The sequence below is a fragment of the Diabrotica virgifera genome, chromosome 1, assembly GCF_917563875.1.
Source record: "Diabrotica virgifera virgifera chromosome 1, PGI_DIABVI_V3a".
Classification (NCBI taxonomy): domain Eukaryota; kingdom Metazoa; phylum Arthropoda; class Insecta; order Coleoptera; family Chrysomelidae; genus Diabrotica; species Diabrotica virgifera.
The window spans coordinates 132,326,520-132,348,595 of record NC_065443.1 but is presented as its reverse complement, the minus strand read 5'-3'; the positions used below and the strand labels follow the sequence as shown (position 1 = coordinate 132,348,595).

The 22,076-nt window shown below is 32.8% G+C and overlaps 1 protein-coding gene across 1 annotated transcript in view; it reads right to left on the bottom strand.

Annotated features, from left to right (window-relative positions):
• The window catches only part of LOC114327021 (facilitated trehalose transporter Tret1-2 homolog), a 50,319-nt gene that overhangs the window by 4,945 nt on the left and 23,298 nt on the right, over nucleotides 1–22,076 (bottom strand). Inside the window, exons 7-10 of the mRNA XM_028275515.2 lie at nucleotides 16,122–16,324; nucleotides 10,908–11,123; nucleotides 5,638–5,824; nucleotides 234–374 (exon numbers count right to left, since the gene is read on the bottom strand). Coding sequence (XP_028131316.1) covers nucleotides 234–374; nucleotides 5,638–5,824; nucleotides 10,908–11,123; nucleotides 16,122–16,324 — 747 coding nt within the window. The remainder of the gene's footprint in view (nucleotides 1–233; nucleotides 375–5,637; nucleotides 5,825–10,907; nucleotides 11,124–16,121; nucleotides 16,325–22,076) is intronic.

Sequence of the window (22,076 nt, the reverse complement as noted above, 5' to 3'; positions counted from 1 at the left end):
ATAAAGCCAGTATAATATGGCGTAGAAGCACAACTTGTCAACCTCCCGTGTTTGCATTGATAATTAACAGAGTGTTATTCCGTCATTTTGGCGTCCCATTGCCTCATCAGACACTCGGGCTGAACACGGAAGGCCAACGAATGTCGCCTGTTTCCCACTTAAATGGTCAGCGTACAAAGGCGCCATGGACTTTTATGGCCATAAACTAAAACCATTCAACAAACTATACTAACCTACTGTGAATCCTACTCCTCTGATTACCAAAGGAAATATTTCAGAAATGATCATAAACGGTAAAAACATAAGTCCTATCACAGAGCATACAACATACATTAATAAGGCTGTTACTGGTACCCAAGTTGCTGTCGAAACACCTAAAAAAAATAGAAATAGAATAGTACCAATAATAACCAATGTTTACTTCATAGTTATTTTGTCCCGCGTTTAACTAACAAGACTCTGTTTCTAGATTTCCTTTTTTGAATTGTTATGAAATTGTGAAAATAACTTATCAAATATATACAGTATGTCCCTGTAAGTTGTATCCATATGGAAAACTTTTTTATTATTAATTTTACAGAAAAAAGTTATTCTTTATAAAAAGCTCTGCATGGTCCAAAACCTAAGATTTAACCATCAAATATCAATTTTTTTGAATATTATACGAGGTATGTCAAAAAGTTTGAATTTCACTCAAGAGTAAAGTAGCTTTATTTTTCACAATATTGAAAATTGCTATTATGAAAAGTTGTTTGGAATTAAAAACTATATTCTAATATGCAATTACATCCTTCTAATTGAAAAAATTTTTTTTTTGAAACATTATGGATAACTAACATTATTTTCAGTTATTTCAATTCTGATAAATCTTTTATTATTAATTTTACGAAAAAAAGTGATTCTTAATAAAAAGTTCTGGATAGTCTAAAACCTAAAATACAACTATCTTATATGAAGATACAACCGTCAGATATCACATTTTGTTAATTTTATACGAGGTATGTCAAAAAAGATAAATTTAGATCAAAAGTAAAGTACCTTTACAGTTCAGAATATTTCAATTAAAAGGATCTAATTACATAATGAAACATAGTTCTTAATTCTAAATAACTTTTCATAATAACAATTTTTGCTATTGTGAAAAATAAACGTATTTTACTCTTGAGCGAAATTCATATTTTTTGACATACCTCGTATATAATTAATAAAATTTAACATAAGATGGTTGTATTTAAGGTTTTAGACCAGGCAGAACTTTTTATTAAGAATCACTTTTTTTCGTAAAATTAATAATAAAAGAGTTATCTGAATTAAAATAACTGAAAATAATGTTAGTTTTCCAAAATTTTTCAAAAAAAAATTTTTCAATTAGAAGAAAAATAATGCTACTTTACTCTTGAGTGAAATTCAAACTTTTTGACATACCTCGTATAATATTCAAAAAAATTTATATTTGATGGTTAAATCTTAGGTTTTGGACCATGCAGAGCTTTTTATAAAGAATAACTTTTTTCTGTAAAATTAATAATAAAAAAGTTTTCCATATGGATACAACTTACAGGGACATACTGTATATGTATTTATTTCCTGTAGCAGGATCTGCTGACACAGCAAGTCATTAACAATTCAAACTGGAATAAACATATTGAACACCTTAGAAAATTTGGGCACTCTAGACTATGGTCTGTTTTTAAAACCAAGAGGAGTAATTCAAATTTACCGCGTCGTAATGCTTGTTTGTAATTGGTCCAACCTCAGGCAAGTTTACTCCACTGTTATTAAATTTTGACACTAATTACATTTATGAAAATTTCATGTTGGCACTTCTGTCATATTATAGGTTAATTAAGTATATCGGCGATTGTTTGTGTTTTCTGCATTACTCCTTTAATTTTTAAATTTTTAGTCTACTTTTATATAAGAACAGTTGTTTTTAGAACTGTTTAGCGATATGTTAGTAGATAATAATATGTATGGATTATCATCGAAAGCTGATATGATCACCCAAAAAAGAAGATGTATTTGGTGATATTTCTAGTGACTTTCTTGGCTGTGAATCTGTCTTTTTAGTTTACTCCTTCTGGTTTAAAAACAAACCATAGTAGTCTAGTCGCAACATAGGGGGTTCCGTGGGAATTTCTAGCTCGCCGTGATTTGATGGTGGTATTATAGGTTTTTTGGGTCGCTGAATCCAATGGAAGTGGTCTGGAAGTCCAAATATGGTGTGTTTAATTCTTATTAACAAATTATGGTAAATTTAGGTATTTTTCATTAATTATTAGAAGCCCTGTAAATAAATTAATAGTGTTAAGGTCTTCTCTGGTGTATTTTTGGTCGTTGAATCGCATACGACTAGTCGCGATTACTCAAAATATGTTCTTATTTTGTTAAAAATGAAATAATTATTTATTTGCCGAAAAGCTCGAAATAATGCGCTATCTACAGCAAGTTTGTAGTCTTTTTCATAGTATTTTTATACGCTAAATCAATTGCCACTAGTCGTGATAGCTTAAACCACTTTCCGAGTTTGTTATTAATAAATTATTGCAAAAATAACGGCTTATAGTACGTTTACTCACGGTTTTTTGCTCTAAATTTTAAAAAACCACTTGGATTGACATGAAATTAGGCATACACGTAGCTAGCATAGCAAACAAAACAAGTGATATTGTGCCGATGTGTGATTTTACCCTGGGTGTGAGTTTCACCCCTTTTCGGGGGTGAAAAAAGAACCCTTTATAATAAGTCCGGTAATAGATAAACTGATTAATACTAAGAAACTTTTGTTCTATACAGTTTTTTCATCAAGTCAATACTTTTCGAGTTATTTGCGAATAAATATGTTCATTTTTCAACAAAAAACCCCACGTTTTTCGACGGTTTTTCGCAAATACCTCAAAAAGTAAGTATTTTTTCAAAAAAAATTTTCTTAGCCAAAATATATACAGTAGACGCCCTCTTAACCGACCATGACGGGACCTGCCCATAGGTCGGATAATCAAAAAGTCGGTTAAACCGAAAATCTTTAAAACCACCCTCAGAAAGACATTACATGTGTAACTCTATTGAAAATGTATATATTTTATGATCTATAAACAAAAAAGTAGTATGTACATATAGTCCGTCCGCTATAACTTTTCCCATGGGTCACGATTCATTTTCAAACAAATTAAGTCAAAACATAAAGTGAAACGAACGTCGATGTGTATATACACATGTAAAACAATATCACTCACAAGACAAATTATGAAACTTGTATGACCTCTAATCTAAAAATAGTATCATCCAAAAAGGAGTAGGGTCGGTCGGTTAAGCCGACGGTCGGTTAAAGGGAGGTCGGTTAAGAGGGCGTCTACTGTACTATAAAAAAGTGAAAAAATGGTGTATGTGTGAGGTCCGTAGACCCAGTAGAAGCGGAGTTGTAGCTAATGAACAACAGGTTCATATTCGTCAAATTCCAAATCGAATATTTCAACATAAAATAGCCAAAAAATAAAGCACTTTTTGAGGAAAACTCATTTCAACTTTTTTAAAGCTTTTAGAAAAAACTTTACTCTTGTTTTTTAAAAAGTATCTAGTATCAAAAATAAGCAAGTTACGCTCAAAATAAAGTTGGTTCCTTTTTTTGCTAAAAAAAAACGGGAAAATCACCCCTTAATTAGCATCTCAAATGAAATTAATCATTACCGTTTCACAAGTTGCTTTGCTTATGTTGTATTTATATGATCTGTAGGTTTCATCAGTTCGAAAGTGCTTACAAAACCACCAAAAACGTGGTTTTTTTTGTTGAAAAATTAACATATTCACTCGCAAATAACTCTAAAAGTATTGACTTAGTGAAAAAACTGTATAGAACAAAAATTGCTTAGAATTAATCAGTTTATCCACTTCCGGATCTATTTTAAAGGTTTCTTTTTTCGCCCCCGAAAAGGGGTGAAACTCATCCCCAGGGTAAAAGCACACATCGGCACAATATGACTTGTTTTGTTTGACATGTTAGCTACGTTTATGCCAAATTTAATGTCAATCCAAGTGGTTTTTTAAAATTTAGAGCAAAAACTGTGAGTAAACGTACTGTAAACCGTTATTTTTGCAATAATTTATTAATAATAAACTCGAAACGTGGTTTAAGCTATCACGACTAGTGCCAATTGATTTAGCGTATAAAAATACTATGAAAAAGACTACAAACTTGCTGTAGATAGCGCATTATTTCGAGCTTTTCGGCGAATAAACAATTATATTGTTACTAACAAAATAAGAACATATTTTGAGTAATCGCGACTATAGTTTATTTTTTAACCAGGAGGAGTAAACTAAAAAGACAGATTCACACCCCAGGAAGTCACTAGAAAAATAACCAAATACATCTTCTTTTTTGGTTGATCATGTCGGCCCTGAACGGTAATCCATAAATATTATATATATTAATACGTCGCTGAAGAGTTAAAACAATTGCTTTTTATATCTAATCAGACTAAAAATCTATAAATTAAAAAAATAACACAGAAAACACAAAAATCGCCGATATAACTGAATTAACCTATGAAATGCCAAAAGTGTCAAAACTTGATAAATGTCATTAGTGTCAAAATTTTATGACAGTGGAGTAAACTTGCCTGTGGTTGGACCAATTACAAACAAGCATTACAGCGCGGTAAATTTGAATCACTCCTCTTGGTTAAAAAACAAACAATAGTCGCATTCGATTCAGCGACCAAAAATACACCAGAGAAGACCTTGACGATATCAATTTATTTACAGGGCATCTAATAATACCAGAAAAATATCTAATTTTACTATAATTTGTTAATAACAATTAAACTCACCACATTTGGGCATCCAGACCACTTCCATTGGATTCAGCGACCCAAAAACCCTACGATACCACCATCAAATCACGGCGAGCTAGAATTTCCCACGGGACCCCCTATGTTGCGACTAGACTATAGAAGTAAAATCGAATCCTGAAGATATCTTATACCGGACCACTTGACTAATCAGGGTGTTTTGTTGATAATGCGAAAAGAAAAAAACTGTTGACCACAATAAAAACAGCCAAAATCGAATACCTCGTTCACATCATGAGTAACAACAAGAGCGAGAGGTATTTAATGCTGCAACTAACCTTGCAGGGAAAAGTAGAAGGAAAACGGGTACCAGGAAGGCGAAGGATTTCCTGGCTGAAAAATCTACGTACGTGGTTCAACACAACCACAAATCTTTTCAGAGCAGCAGTGTTCAAAGTACAGATTGCCATGATGGTCGCCAACATCCGAAATGGATAGGTACTACAAAAAGAAGAAGTAAAGACAGAATTACAAAAGCTACTGACTGGTTATTACCGTTGATTGATATATTGGGGTAATATTGATATATTTATTATCTCTATAATATTTCAATCAACGTTATTACTCAGTATTTTTCATTGCATTTGAAACTCAGGCGGAACAATCCAGCTAAAAAGCTATGTACTTCAAGTATAACATATATTTTTATGGAGACATTTAAAAATCTGTGGACAAAACATTACATTCAAGAAAAATCAAAAGCCATGGTTAAGGAGATTCAAGTCACCCGTCTAATTTTTATGATTATTATATTTATATATTTTAAAGTAATATAAAGATTAATTACCAGATTTTATCCATAATGTGTACTGGCCAGCAATGTACATAAAAATGGCCATTCCAATAGCACTTGATATAATGGCTGTTCTCCTGGTGACATATTTTAATGTAAAAACATTGCATATGGCCATTACTAAACGAATTGCTCCGATTAGAGCCGATGCGTAATATGGATTTAACTCTGTTCCGGCTTCCTGAAAATTAGTAATATAAAAATACGATAAATACAGAAAAGCGAAAATAGTCCAGAGAAATAGGATTTTTCTCGTGACACATCCCCCTCCAGGCCGAAACCACATTTTTTGAGTAGTATGGACATCTATATTAATAACCTATATGTTTCCTGCAGCCGATTTTGATGATATACATAGTAATAAACAACTGGTAATCAAAAAACGGTAAATTTTCGCTTTTTCGTCTATAACCAAAAAGTTAAGCATTTTAAACAAATTTGAGAGTAAGAAACTCATAAATCGTCTAAAAAATTTCAATATGGCGTTCGCTGAATATGTCTATCCTTATTGGTTGCTTAGAAAATTGCAAAATAAATCATAAATTTTGAGTTTTTATAAATTATATTCATAACTTATGTAAAAACTAACTTTGAACCTTCTTATTACACGAATTGCTGAGACTTCTGGTGCTTAAATTGTAATTTAAATTTCAAAGCAATGGGTCAAATAGTTTAAAAGTTATTTAATTTGTTTATCCCAAATTAATTTTTTTTGCAACACTATAACTCAGAAAATTATGAGGTTACAGTAAGACTTCTGACAGTTTATGGAAGAAGAACATATTATGTACGATTGACTTAATTAAAAAAAAATGACAAAAAGTAATTTTAAACAGTGTAAAATTATTTTGCAAAAACACGTCGATTTTTTGCTTACTTATAAAAAAATTAGAATAATTCTTTAACCGTTACCCGTAGAAAAATTATTTGTTCATATTTGGAAAGACTGCATTTTTATACACATTTAGAAAGAAAAACAATTGTCCTAGGACAATTACGGACGAAGTTAGCCCCCCCCTTTTTTTAATTCACATGTTATAAATTTTCTTCTTTCATAAACTATCCAAAGTATTAGTGTAACTTCATCATTTTCTGACTTCTAGCGTTGCAAAAAAATTAATTTGTGATAAACAAATTAAATACCTTTTAAACTATTTGACCAATTGCTTTGAAATTTAGGGTATGATTTAAGCAGCAGAAGTTTCAGCATTCCGTGTAATAAAAACGTTCTAAGTTCATTTTTACATAAGTTATGAATATTTATAAAAACTCAAAATTTATGATTTATTTTGCAATTTTCTTAGCAACCAATAAGGATAGACATATTCAGCGAACGCCATATTGAACTTTTTTATACGATTTATGAGTTTCTCACTCTCAAATTTGTTTAAGATACCTAACTTTTTGGATATAGACGAAAAAAGCGAAAATTTACCGTTTTTTATCTTCATTTGTTTATAACTATGTATGTCATCAAAATCGGCTGCAGGAAACATACAGTCGGAAAAATGAAAGAAGACCCATGAACGAACATATAAAACACACTGTATTTTCCTGTCACCGTGTCACAAAGAAAATTGCCCAGCGCAAGTACATGTAATAATAATTATTACATGTACTTGCGCTGGTCAATTTTTTGTGTGACACGGTGAAAGGAAAATACAGCGTGTTTTATGTGTTCGTTCATGGGTATTCTTTCATTTTTCCTACTGTATTAGTATATTAAGTATGGAGAACGGTAAGGGTTTTATACCGATCGAAGACAATTGTTTGGAGGAGGAGCGGAGCGACGACTCCAATTATTGTCTGAGATCGGTTACCCTTAACGTTCGACATGCTTATAACGTTTTTTGCACGATTCATACCATTATAAATTATAAAATTAAACATTTTCGTCATATTGACTAGTTTCATTCATTTTATCAAGATAGATACTTTGGTTGTTAGGTAGTAACTAGGGTGCATAACAACAATGGAGAATTGAGTTTTTATTTAGTTGTCAATAATTTTAAGTACAATTTTGATTATTATAAATTAAAATATGAGCGAAAGTGAATTTGAAGAAATTGAACGGGCTTGGGAAGAAGGGTGTTCCGCAATTATTCCCGAAAAATCCAAAATCCGTTATCAAAATACCTACCAAAGTTTTAAAAAATGGTGCGAAAGCTAGAATTTAAGAATCGAAGAAAAGACTCTATTGGAATATTTCTTTCAAAGACATATGCAGTTGAAAGCTCCTGGAAGCCTCTGGGCAGAATATTCAATGATTAAATCCACCGTTTTTCTTTATGATGGCATTGATATTTCCAAGTTTTCAACTTTGATCGCGTATTTGAAGAGAAAAAATGTTGGCTATAGGCCTAAGAAAGCGAGCATTTTTACACGGGAGCAATTTGAAAAATTTCTGATGGAAGCACCGGATGAAGAGTTTCTAGTTCACAAGGTAATATAAGGTAGTTTAGGTAAAAGAAATACTCTAATGAACATTTTTTCATAATTTGTAGGTCGCAATGACATTGGGAATGTCTGGTGCCTGTAGAAGAGAATTATATAATATTACTATGAATGACATCCAACAAACCGATGGTTTAATGATTGTAAAAGTACCCAATACAAAAACGAACATCCAGCGTACTTTTACAGTCGTTAATAAACCAGACGATAAAATTCCATATATAGAAATTCTGCAATAATTCGTTAGTTTTCTTTATTATTTCAAAAAATAAATTAAAATTAAGAGATCTTTTAACTCGACGGTAAGTGAATTACTTACCGTCGAGTTGGAGTACTTACCGTCGAGTTGGATTACTTACCGTCGAGGTGCTAGTAAATGTCACCTACTGACGTAAAATCTGTCACGGTAAACAGTCAAAAATGATCAATCGTGCAAAAAAGTTATTAATATAGATGTCCATACTACTCAAAAAATTTAGTTTCAGCCTGGAGGGGGTTGTGTCACCAACAGGATATTTTTTTCCTTATTTCTCTGAACTATAAGTCTCATATAAAAAATTCACTATTAAAATAAAAATTAAAACAGTAAATAATTATTTAGATCTGAAAATCTTTTCCCGTTGGAACTTCTTTCTGGTACATCCTTAATCTCTGCCTTTTTTCAATTTATAAAAACAAGAGACGACGAATAAAGAATAAAGAATAAAGAAAGCGAAAAGGACTCTACAATATGCAGTCAGAAAGAAAATTCCTAGTACTCAAATCTGAGTAAAGATAGAAATGAAAAAGACAGTTTATGTTTTCTTTCGATTCAGAGGCGATGCACAACCTCTAGACAGCTGTTTCTGTTTTACAGACTTCCTCAGTAGAGCTGCCTACATGCCTCTGAGACAAAACGAAACCAAACTGTCTATCTATGTGGAATTTTAAAAATAGTTTAAAATCCACTTTTGGGACGTTACAGCGACATTTCTTATAGAATTCATTCACAATAAATTTTTTTTGGGCTTGTTTTAAAAAACGCAAGCAAAAAGCATTAAGGGTCTGCCTACTTCACTGCTACGTGTTCTCGGTCTTACTTTATGGTGTCGAGTATTTGACTTTGAATTAAATCTATCTAAATCGCCTTGAGGCTTTCGAGATGTGGTGCTATAGAAGAATTTTAAAAGTTTGTTGGGTGGAGAAAATTCAAAACTCCACAATACTAGAAGGTCTCAGCAAGACTACTGAGATTATAAAGAGCATTAAGAAGAGAAAGGTAGAGTAATTCGGACATGTAATGAGAGGTCCCATATACAGGGTGAGTGGTGAAGAACGCGCCAAACTTCAAGACTGTATAATATACATAATAATAATCAAAAATAGCTGATTTGTTTTTATTCGGTTTTCATTTGTTTCTGAGATAAAGAGTGTTAAAAATTTTTCTTACAAACTGTCGATTTATTTATTGCTCTAAAATCGATTAAGGTGTGCAAATGAAATTTGGTGTGATTTAAGACGTAGTTATTGCGCATTTTTTGACATACAATTAAGAATTTTATATTCACCATTGCCGCGCGTACGGGTAATAGTCTGAAATTTTTTAAAGATAAAAATGGTACGCCACTGAAATATTTCAAATTAAAAATCCTTTTTACATTCCTCGTTCAATTTGTGACAAAAAATGTATCTTCCTTTTTTTCAGGGGACGCTTCGTTTTCATACAAAAAATAAAAAATCTTAACGCTTACAAAGTTTTCGACGAAGTTCCTAATATATGAATGTGTAGAAACTTATTTCGAATACTTTGTAAGCGTTAAGATATTTTATTTGTTGCATGAAAACAAAGCGTCGTATGACCAAACGGGAAGATAGATTGTTTGTTAGAAATTGAACAAGGAATTCAAAAATAATTTTTGATTTGAAATATCTCAGTGGCGTACTATTTTTTCTTTTTTCTTTAAAAAATGTCAGACAATTACCCGTACGCGCGGCAATGGTGAATATAAAATTCTTAATTGTGTATCAAAAAATTCGCAATAACTGTGTCTTAAAACCCACCAAATTTTAGAGCAATAAGTAAGTCGTCAATTTGTAAGAAAAATTTGAACACCTCGTATCTCGGAAACAAATGAAAATCGAATAACATCATATGAGTTATTTTTAATTAATATTACGCCTATTATACAGTCTTAAAGTTTGGCGCGTTCCTCACCACTCACCCTGTATAAGTTGATACAAAATATTATGCAAGGGAAAATAGCAGGCAAATGCAGTCCAGGACGAAGAAGAACCTCATGGTTGAAGAACTTGCGAGATTGGTATGGTGTTGATACAAGCATGTTATTTAGGCTGTCAGTGGATAAAATTAAGATATCTATGAGGGTAACCAACATTCTGAAAGGGCATGGTACATGAAGAAGAAGAAGCAAAAAGAGAGAAATTACGTTCACAACATTTGTATACGCGTTCGCTGTAATTTTATAAATTTTGATATTATTGATTACAATTAACATTTTAAAAAATTACTAAAAGACACAAACACAAATTTTGAGCAGTTCAAAAAAACAGGCTCTTGGCACAAATGAGAATGCTTAGACGGATGAGTGGATTCACAAAAAAAGGTCAAACTAGACAAAAAGTCAAAAAAGGAGAAATAGGAAAGCAGGGGAATTTTAGAAGCGGCACCGACTTATGCTAAAATAAGACAGCATTTCAGTGATAGAAAGCAGCAAGTAACTATCATGAGAATAAAGAAAATAAAACAGACACCTAGTTTAGGTACTCCATGCAGAATAATATAAAGATTAATTAAATAGTAAAAAACTTACTTTAATAAATTGTATTGAATAATACATTGTTATGTAGATTCCCGAAAACTGTTGACAAAAAAACAAAGGGCACATTATTATAAGCGGTTTGTATCCAGTCGGTTTTAAAAACTCCCTCAGAATACTTTTTAGGTCACCACTACTTTTACTATTTTTTTCAATTTCCTCTCGTTGTCCTTTGAGCAGTTCAAATTGGAGTTCAGCAAAAGATTCTTTCTACAACAAAAAATTTAAATTAAAAAAAAAGACTAAGTTTTTCAACCTAATAAAAATATTTGTAAATTAAATATTTTTAAAAGATTTTTAATTGAAAAACTTATTGGCCCATTTTCCTGGTGACACCTCCAAGGCTTCTACAATATGCAAGCCAAATCGATGCTGCAGTGAAGACAAATGGGAAGGAATTCTACACTATGCAATTCACAACCCCCGTCTGCAGCGTGGTAAAGTTCCAACGGAAAATGGACCTAGTTACCCTATAGGAGTAATACTAATATAAAAATAAAAATAAAAATGTATACCATTTTTATTCAGTTGCAATGCGAAGCCAAAACTGTCTTAACTTTTACTTAGATCAGAGAGTGCAGCCAGCACTCTTATCGACGATTGCACCTCTTGTTAGAGGTTCATCAGAGACTGCATAGGTCCTTCCCTTTTGTCTTCACTGCAGCATCCATTTGGCTTGCATATTGTAGAAGCCTTGGAGTTGTCACCAGGAAAATGGGCCAATAAGTTCTTTAATTAAAAATCTTTTAAAAATATTTAATTTACAAATATTTTTATTAGGTTGAAAAACTTAGTCTTTTATTTAGCAGATGCCGCTACGCACCTACTACCTTCTCGTCAGTTGCAATGGGGGATTAATATATCGAAAATTTTTACCTGGATCAGAGAGACCAGCCTATGCAGTCTCTGATAAACCTCTAACAAGAGGTGAAATCGTCGATAAGAGTGCTGGCTGTACTCTCTGATCTAAGTAAAAGTTAAGACAGTTTTGGCTTCGCATTGCAACTGAATAAAAATGGTATACATTTTTATTTTTAAATTTTTTTGTTTCACTACATTTGCTTTGACTGGAGACTTTGCGCGTTCTTTTAATAGAAGAGGGACTGGTTCCCATCGAACAATTTGATGAATTAGGGACACTGCTTCACCTACACTCTCATGTTAATTCGAAGATATATTTTATAGATTTTTTGGTCATCAATATCCTTCATACTCTTATGAATCAAATAATGCAGGTAAAGAAAATTCCGGACAACTGGAATGAATCAATAACAATTATCGTACATAAAAAGGCGATAGATCAGACCTGAAAAATTATCGCCTAATAACACTTCTAAATGTTCTGTACAAATTTTTCACTAAAATACTGACAGCCAGACTCACAACAAAGTTTAATGGATACCAGCCAAAGGAACAAGCTTGTTTCAGAAAAGGAATTAGCACTTCTGATCATCTACTAACGATGAAAATCTTAATCGAGAAAGCCAACGAATATCGCATGCCATTATTCATGGCATTCATCGTCTTTGAAAAAGCGTTTGATTGTGTAGAATATTGGGCCATAATAAAGTCCTAACAAAACAGCCGAATTGATTACAGATATAGAGACCTGAAAGAGAACATATATGTATATATTACCCCGTGACCAGACATCTCGTAACGCGACAGTTCGTAACCGGACAACTGGTAACGGACAATTCGTAACAGCGACAGTTCGTAAAGGCGATACTTCGTAACGGCGACAGTTCGTAACTAAACAAATTCGTAACGGACAATTCGTAACGTCCAAATTTAATTATTCTCTTTATTTTTGTTAACGTGGAAAGTAACTGTTATTACAGTTATAATTAAAATTATGTTTATTAATTTAACGAATCGTAACACATTTTATGTTTCGTGTTTCAGAATATAAATATTTAGTAAAAGTCTTTAAACACAAACACATATTTAAATACATACAAACTTTTAACAATATTTTTAAAAGTTTATCCCTCTCATTGTTCCTTAAATTTGCATATACCTAGCTAGACAAAGGAATAATGAGTAATTCGTGAAATATTTAAGCCAACAACCATCTTTAGACATTCCCAATTTTCTAGTAAACATTTTGTAAAGGAAAGATTATAATTACCTGTTATTATAATAAACCTTGTGATTGGTTATAGCGTTGGGGTATTCAATCAACGATCATTGTTGATACGAGGGATGGCTTTTAATACTTTAATACTTGGTTTAAATACTTTTATTATATTCTGAAACACGAAATATGAAATGCCTTAAAAATGTTTATCCTGATACTGATTCGTTAAACTGATAAACATAATTTCATTTATAATTGTAATAACATTTAGTTTCCACGTTAACAAAAATAAACAGGATAATTCAATTTAGACGTTACGAATTGTCCGTTACGAATTTGTATAGTTACGAACTGTCGCCGTTACGAAGTGTCGCCGTTACGAAGTGTCGCCGTTACGAACTGTCGCTGTTACGAATTGTCCGTTACCAGTTGTCCGGTTACGAACTGTCGCGTTACGAGATGTCATGGAACCATAGTACCCTAATGCCTCAACTAGAATAAAAGTATATGAAGGAAGAGAACCAGTTCAACTAAAACGAGGAGTTAGACAGGGAGATACCATCTCTCCAAAACTATTTAGTCAAGCACTGGATGTCTTCAAAAAATTCACTGGGAGGAACGAGGTATTAAAATCAATGGACAATATCTGAATCGCCTACGATATGCGAACTATATAATCTTAATCGCTGATACAAAAATAGCCGTAAAAACCATGCTAGAAGAATTAAACGATGAAGCCGAAAAATAGGACTGAGGATGACTTACAATAAAACAAAGATTATGACAAACACGGACGAAAACTACTCAATCACGTTAGGTCAATATACAAGGTGTCCCAAAAGTAGCGGAACGGTCGAATATTTCGCGAAATGAACATCGGATCAAAAAACTGAAAAATACGTATTTAATATTTTTTTAAAAATCTATCGAATGACACTAAACACGACCCCCCACTCTACCCCCTGGTGGGATGGGGGGTAACTTTAAAATCTTAACTATAAACCTCCATTTTTTACTGCAGATTTAGTTTCCTTTCATAAAATAAGCAACTTTTATTGAAGACATTTTTTCGAATTCTGGATAGATGGCGCTATAATCGGTAAAAACGATTTATCATCATACCAAAGGTAAATTACAGAAACGGTCTAATATCTCAAGAAATACACTTCAAAATGAAAAACCAAAAAACATGTTTTAATATTTTTCAAAAACCTATCGAACTACCTCAAACACGGCCCCCCACTCCACACCCTGGAAGTGAGAGTGGGGGTAACTTATATAGGAAGCCCCATTTTTTTGCAGATTTGGATTTCTCAAAAAAAAGTAAGTAACATTTATTCGAAACATTTTTTAGAATTGTTGATAGATGACGCTATAATCGGAAAATGCGGTTTATTAGCGCCATCTATCAACAATTCTAAAAAATGTTTCGAATAAATGTTACTTATTTTTTATGAGAAATCCAAATCTACAATAAAAAATGGGGGTTCATATTTAAGATTTTATAGTTACTCCCACCCCCACCTACAGGGTTTGGAGTGAGAGGACGTGTTTAGTGTCTTTCGATAGGTTTTTGAAAAATATTACAAACTTGTTCTTTGGTTTTTCATTTGAAAGTGTATTTCTCGAGATATTAGACCGTTTCTATAATTTACCTATGGTATCACGATAAATGATAAAACTCGAAAAAATGTCTCGAATAAAAGTTGCTTACGTTTACATAAGAAATCTAAATTAGCAATAAAAAATGGGGGTTTCTATTTAAGATTTCAAAGTTACCCCCACCCCTCCTCCAGGGGGTGGAGGGGGGTCGTGTTTAGTGTCATTCGATAAATTTTTGAAAAATATTTAATACGTATTTTACAGTTTTTTATATATAATAGGACAAGTTAAGGAATATTATATATATATTTTTGGCAGATCTTAACGCTCAGCAAGGAAAACCAAACGGCAGAAATTAAAAGGCGAATCAGACTGGCCTGAGTAGCATCCGGTAAATTGGGAATATGTAAATTGGGTCCCAAGAAATATTACGCCCAAAATAACGAGTAAATTGGGTCCCAAACTTTGTTTCTACCTGAAACTGCATATGTAAATTCGGTCCCCAGTAAATTATTTTTGAACCCCAAAATATAACTGTAAGTGCTTTACCTTTTCGCTTAAAATAATTTTAAGATCCATCGCAAATCGAAATTCTTTTAAACAACACACACCCAGTTCTCTCGGCACTCGGCTATCGGCCGGGACTCCGGGACTAGTTTATTAATGATAAGTGATAAATGATAAACAACACACACCCAAAATGCTGATTAGGTCAATTCGAATTCACAACAGAAATGAATTAAAATAGGAAATGTTGCATATTTATGGGAGGCAAAAATGTCGGGAAATAATCCTAATTACTTCTTTCTACGAAATCGATTAAGCAGCCAAGTATTGTAAAACCCTTAGCAATTAAGATGGTTGGGACCGAATTTACTCATTGACAAAAGGATAGAAAGTTTTTAATTTAATCTGCTACCTGCCGGGACCCAATTTACGATCACCCGGTAAATTAAGCTACATTTCGAAAAACAAAAAATACCCGCAATATCTTAGAACGCAAATTTTTAACCAGTGTATACTTAATATTTTCACATATAGCTCCCAAGTTTTGACACTTAAAAAGGAGAATATCGATAAAGTGGCAAAAGCGCAAAGATCGATGAAACGACAGATGCTACATAATATAAAACTTAAAGATCGCAAAAGAAACGTCCGGATCAGAGGAATAACCAAAATTAAAGACGTTAAGAAACAGGTGGCAAAACTCAAATGGAAATTTGAAGGTCACACCATCCGACACGCAGATGAAAGATGGAACAAGAAAATAATTTACTGGCAACCATGGGAACATAAGAGAGGAAGAGGAAGTCATCAGATGAGATGGAGCGACGACCTCAAAAAATTGGCCGGATCCAGATGAATGACCACAGCGCTGGATAGAAACCAGTGGAAAAGAGAAGGGGAGGTCTACATCCAAAGATTGATAGATTAAGGCTCGAAGATAAATAAAAGATAAATTTTTTGGATCGTTACAATTAACTTTTGGTAATACCCTTCATATTTAAATTTCGAAAATTACCTACCATTCCAGGAGGTTGTGGTTGATTTCTATGTAAATAACTTAGAGATCTTCTAGCTTGATCATACCTTCCCTTTAGAACCAACCACGGAGGACTTTCATGTAAGAAACATACTCCTATTATAGGAAATATCACCATAACGGAGCATATCCATGAAATAACTCTCCAACTTATATATGATCCGGATATGTATCCAAAAATTAATCCTAAAATTAATTCCTAGATTAATTTTAATCGGTAACTATTTTATCTGGTACATTAATTACAGTTTTTGTGCATAACAATAATATTTGACATGACCTTCCCGGCAAACGTATGGCATTTTTGCCGGGGAGGTCATTTCGAACAGGTCCCGGCGCCACTTACATCTTTAACCCTTTTTGAAGTACTAGTGTCGATTCTCACACTAGCCCAGGTAGTGCGGCCGATATGTGAAACAATTGCACATTTAATGATACAAGCATATAATTTGGACCACATAAACTACACATACCTATAAAGGTTCAAATTTAAATATGAGGCCATCTCAGATTTTGCCTTTTACAAAAATGGCGGGCATTTAAAATGGCGGCTATACATATGTGTTTAATAGTACCATAACTTTTGAACGAACAGTCCGATTTCAACCAAATTTGGTATATTTTTTTTTTATTTACAAGATGGATGTGGTGAACCAGAAGAATCGGTTTATTAGAAGTTGTGTTTTTACTGCTTGTTTATGGAAAAATATGTTTTTTTTTCCAATTTTTTCCCTCTGTATATATTAATTTTTCAAAAAGATAATACCTCAAATGAAAAGAGCGTAAAAATATTTTGTAGAAAATATTTTTAACTTTTTAGTGATGTTAATTACCATTTAATAAATGCATAACCTATCTTGACATGTACCTATGTGTGGCAGATTCGTGCAAATATTATAAGACTTATTGTGCATTTAATGGTAGAAGCATATAATTTGGACCACATATACTGCACACATTAAGGTCCAAATTTAGATATAAGGCCATCTTAGATTTTACCTTTTACAAAAATGGCGGGCATTCAAAATGGCGACTATACATATGTGACTAATAGCACTATAACTTTTGAACGAAAAGTCCGATTTCAACCAAATTTGGTATATAGGTTCTTTTTTTGATGTGTAAGACCAAGGTCTTGAACCGGAAGAATCGATTTACCTTAAGTTGTGTTTTTCCTGATTTTTATGTACAAACATGTTGTTTTTTTACCAATTCTTTCACCCTGTATATATTAATTTTTCATAAAGTTAATACCGATGTTGAAAAGAGCGTAAAAATATTTTTCAGGAAATATTTTGAACTCTTTAGTTATGTTAATTACCAATTAATAAATGCATAATATATCTTCACATGTACCTATGAAACTATGTGCGGCAGATTGGTGCAAATAATATAAGAATTATTGTGCATTTAATGGTAAAAGCATATAATTTGGACCACACACACTACACATACAAAGATTCAAATTTAAATATGAGGCCATCTCAGATTTTGTCTTTTACAAAAATGGCGGGATTCAAAATGAATCTGTCGCACATAGGTACATGTGAAGATACGTTATGCATTTATTAAACGGTTATTAACATAACTAAAAAGTTGAAAGTCTTTTCTAAAAAATATTTTTACACTCTGGCGGTATTATTTTTTGGAAAAATTAATATATACAGGGTGAAAGAATTGAAAAAAAACAACATATTTTTACATAAAAAACAGGAAAAACACAACTTCTGGTACACCGACTCTTCCGGTTCAAGATCTCGATCTTATTCATCAAAAAAATAACCTTGATGCCAAAGGCTGAAATTGGACTTTTCGTTCAAAAGTTATCGTACTATTAGTCACATATGTATAGCCGCCATTTTGAATGTTCGCCATTTTTGTAAAAGACAAAATCTGAGATGACCTCATATCTAAATTTGAACGTTTTTATGTGTAGAATATGTGGTCCAAATTATATGGTTCTACTGTTAAATGCACAATAATTCTTATAATATTTGCACGAATCTGTCACACATGTGGTACATGTGAACATACGTTATGCATTTGTTATACGTTATACATGGTAATTAACATAACCAAAAAGTTCAAAATATTCCTAAAACATATTCTTACGCTCTTTTCAATGGTGGTATTACCATTTTGAAAAATTAATACATACAGGGTGAAAAAATTTAAAACAAATTATTTACATAATATAAAATAGTTTTACATAAAAAACCAGGAAAAACACAACTTCCGGTAAACCGATTCTTCCAGTTCAGGACATCGATCTTGTAAATCACAGAAAGAACCTATGTACCAAATTTGGTTGAAATCGGACTTTTCATTCAAAAGATATCGTGCTATTAGTCACATATGTATAGTCGCCCATTTTGAATGACCGCCATTTTTGTAAAAGGCAAAATCTGAGATGGCCTCATATCTAAATTTCAACCTTTATATTTGCAGTATATGTGGACCAAATTATATGCTTGTATCATTAAATGTGCAATTCTTACAATATTTGCACGAATCTACCGCACTAAGGGGGACCGACAGCTTAACGTATCCTCCGAAGAACGGTTAACGGCTCGTATCATTTTTAGAAATGAAAATGTAGTTGTTCCGGGAAATTGCCGGGAATCAAACCCGAGCGCTCTGGCTATGAATCCAGTATCTAACCGCTGAGCTACATCCACCAGTTTTTGTGCATAAAATTCTTGTAGTACAAGATCTCACTGCAGAATCACCACGTTCATAAGTAAGTTAATTAAAATCACATTTTTTTATAAATTTAAGGATAGGAGAATACATTGATAAATATTTTTAATTAACCTTTCGCTACCGAAGGGTCAAGGTTGTTTTGTAGTTGACGGAGGGGGTACATTATGTACCCCATGCATTTTTATAGATTAAATATTAACATAATGCAATAATTTTAGTTAAAACATAATTATAACAAATGCAAGTATTTTTTATTGAATATAAGTAACAATAAAAAAATATATGGTGTCTTGAAAAAATTAATTATCGTTTTTTTGATTAGCTTTACATTTTGTACATATTATTGTTTGAATTGTTGGGGTTGTTTGATATTCAGCACAAACAAAGAATTTACAAGAATTGCACGTTTTTCTGCTTTTGCGGTCCTTCTTGCGTGGACAAAGTAAACATATCCCTAAGGATTTCAAGATGGTGGCGTCGTTTTCGCGATTCTCCCTTGGTGGCGGTGGGCATAATTCGTACATCGCGTTTATAATTCGCTTATGGAATTTTTGTGGACTTTGTAGTCGCCTATCGACATGGGGCTTTATAAGTTCTTGACCCAGGTTTAGTAAAAATTCTCTGCGTCTGTGAGAAGCTTCATACGCACGAATGGAATTCTTTGTCGTCCACAGTACGTATGCATTCAGACCTGCAATGTCTAGAGGATTTTGAAACAAAACAAATGGCCATCTCTTACAGGCTCTTTTACAAGAATATTCATTTACCATCTTATCCATAGTATCTACGGCACCTTTTGTAGAATTGTAATGCAAGATTATGTCTGGCTTATAGTCCGTCTCTTCTCCGCTAATTTTATCGTCGTTATGTTCTGTACTCAATAAAATTACTGCCTTGTTCTTTTTAGGAACGTAAGACGCCAGTGTTATTTCCTCAGTGAACGCAAAAACTGAGGACTTTTCTTGTCTAAAAATATTGGGTAGTAGGGCTGGAGGGATATCCTGCTTGTTTTTTCGACATTGTGTTCCACATAATGTTATTTGTCGATCTAGGAGTTGTTTTGCCAAGGGAACACTGGTAAAGAAATTATCAGTAGTGATGCCATAACCAGTTTTTAGAAATGAGACCAAATCAAGTACTACTCTTTTGCCTGGTCTTTTTCTGGTTTGTTACCATCTTTTCCAGTATAAATCTGAAGGTTAGCAGCATAGGTGATTGTTGCATCAACTAGAGCCCATATTTTGATGCCATACTTGGCTGGTTTTGATTTCATGTAGACTCTAAATGGACACTTACCTCTAAAACTTACAAGTTGTTCATCAACAGTTAGATGAGAGTGGCACTTAAAACTTTCTTTACAGTGTTCTACAAACTTTGTAAACACTTCCCTAAAAGCTGCTAGTTTGTCAGAACTTCTACGTTCTTCTCTAGTGTTCAAATCATCGAATCGCATAAGTGAACTTATATCTAGAAATCGGTCGCGTGACATGGCAGCCGGAAAAATAGATCGACTGTACAAAGGGTTTCGACACCACAAAAAGTGCACTGGTTCCCTATTGGCTTTTAGCGCACCCGCCGTAATCAAGAGTCCCAAGACCGCATAAATTTCCACTGAATCAGTGGGCAACCAGGTTCTTGTTTTATTAGGATTTTTCCCATTCCAATCCTGAATGTATTTCTCCGCTTTCTGGTTTGTACATTTGACGATGATCTCTACAATTTTCTCATCTACAAATAATTTGAAGCAATCACTAATTTTAGCGACATTTTTAGATTTTTCTGTAAGCCCTGGTTTTTCGAGCAAGTTTTTTGTGCGACATCTAGTTTTTCGTAAAGGACGATTTTTCCAAACTGTACCATTCTTGGAAATAAATGTGGAATCTACTGCCCCCAAAACTGGTTTATCAGAATCATTACTGTCGCTCTCAGATGGCGAAAATATAATAAACTCAAGATAGAAATATCGTACATAAAACAAAAATAAAAATTACCTGCAGAATTTCAGGCTCATATTCCGCTACTTCTAAATTATCATCTAATTCTGAATCATCCGATAAACTATCTCTTTCAGAAAGGTAATCATCATCACTTTCCTCTAACCACTGCACTGCAGTTTCACGATCCTGTTCTTTCCGAAGGTCTAACTTTATTTTTTTCGACATATCGGTAAATCGTGTAATCACAAATGGATAAACTAAAACGGTATGTTAGCACTAAGTCATCCACAGAACTGATTTGTGTGTTATTACAAACAACAGGTTTGGTGCCGTGCGCAACACGTCTGGTTTAGTCAGTGGCGTCGACCGCAATGAACTGTACCACGGTTAACGGAGGGGGTACAACTTGTACCCCAAGCACAGTGCTGCACTTTTCATAGGTAAAAATATGTCAAATTGAAAACAAATGGTTGGATATGCTTTTACACATCCCAATGAAGAAGTAACTAGAAAAGTTAAACAAAATTCCAACATTTTTAAAAATTATTCATGAAAAATCGAATTTGGGGTACAATCTGTACCCCCCTCCGGTAGCGGAAGGTTAAATTAGTAGTAATAGACTAAGAGCCGCTATAGGTGAAATTTGCTAATCAGTTTAGACACGATACCTAAGTCCCTATAACTTATATAGTAGAACCTAAGAGAAAACGTATGAACACTGTGCCATCACTTTTTAGTGGCACATGCGTCGACAGTGGCGCATCAAACTTTCCACATATGGACGGGATAAATAAATTAAAAGGTACCCTTCTAATTCCCAGAATTTAATTCTTTTCATTTTTTTAAGTTATATGTGATTAGAAAATAAGACCTTTCCCCTCCCTTCCCTAACCATTAATTTTATTTTTCGTTTTTTTATTTTTTTTTAGGTAGGATGCAATCGATATTAAAATTTCAAAAAATTCATAGGCATAGCTGAACCTTTTACAAAACACGTCAATTTTTTATAAATCCGTACGTTGTGTGTACATAATCTCAAAATTTTTTTTAATTTTTTTTTTTTTTTTTGGAAAAAAGCGTATAACTTTTTTTGAGATTTCTGGAGGTCTGATTTTTTTTTCTATTTTATGTATTTTATCAAACATTATGTTTTTCAGATTTTTCCGTAAGGTTGGCCATCTTCAAAAATCCAAAAAACTGTTTTTTGGGGGGTTTTGTATATTTTCCTAATTTATAGACTTCAAAATAGATCAAATCAATGTTCTTTTTATAGGTTATACGTAAATTGAAGTAACTTA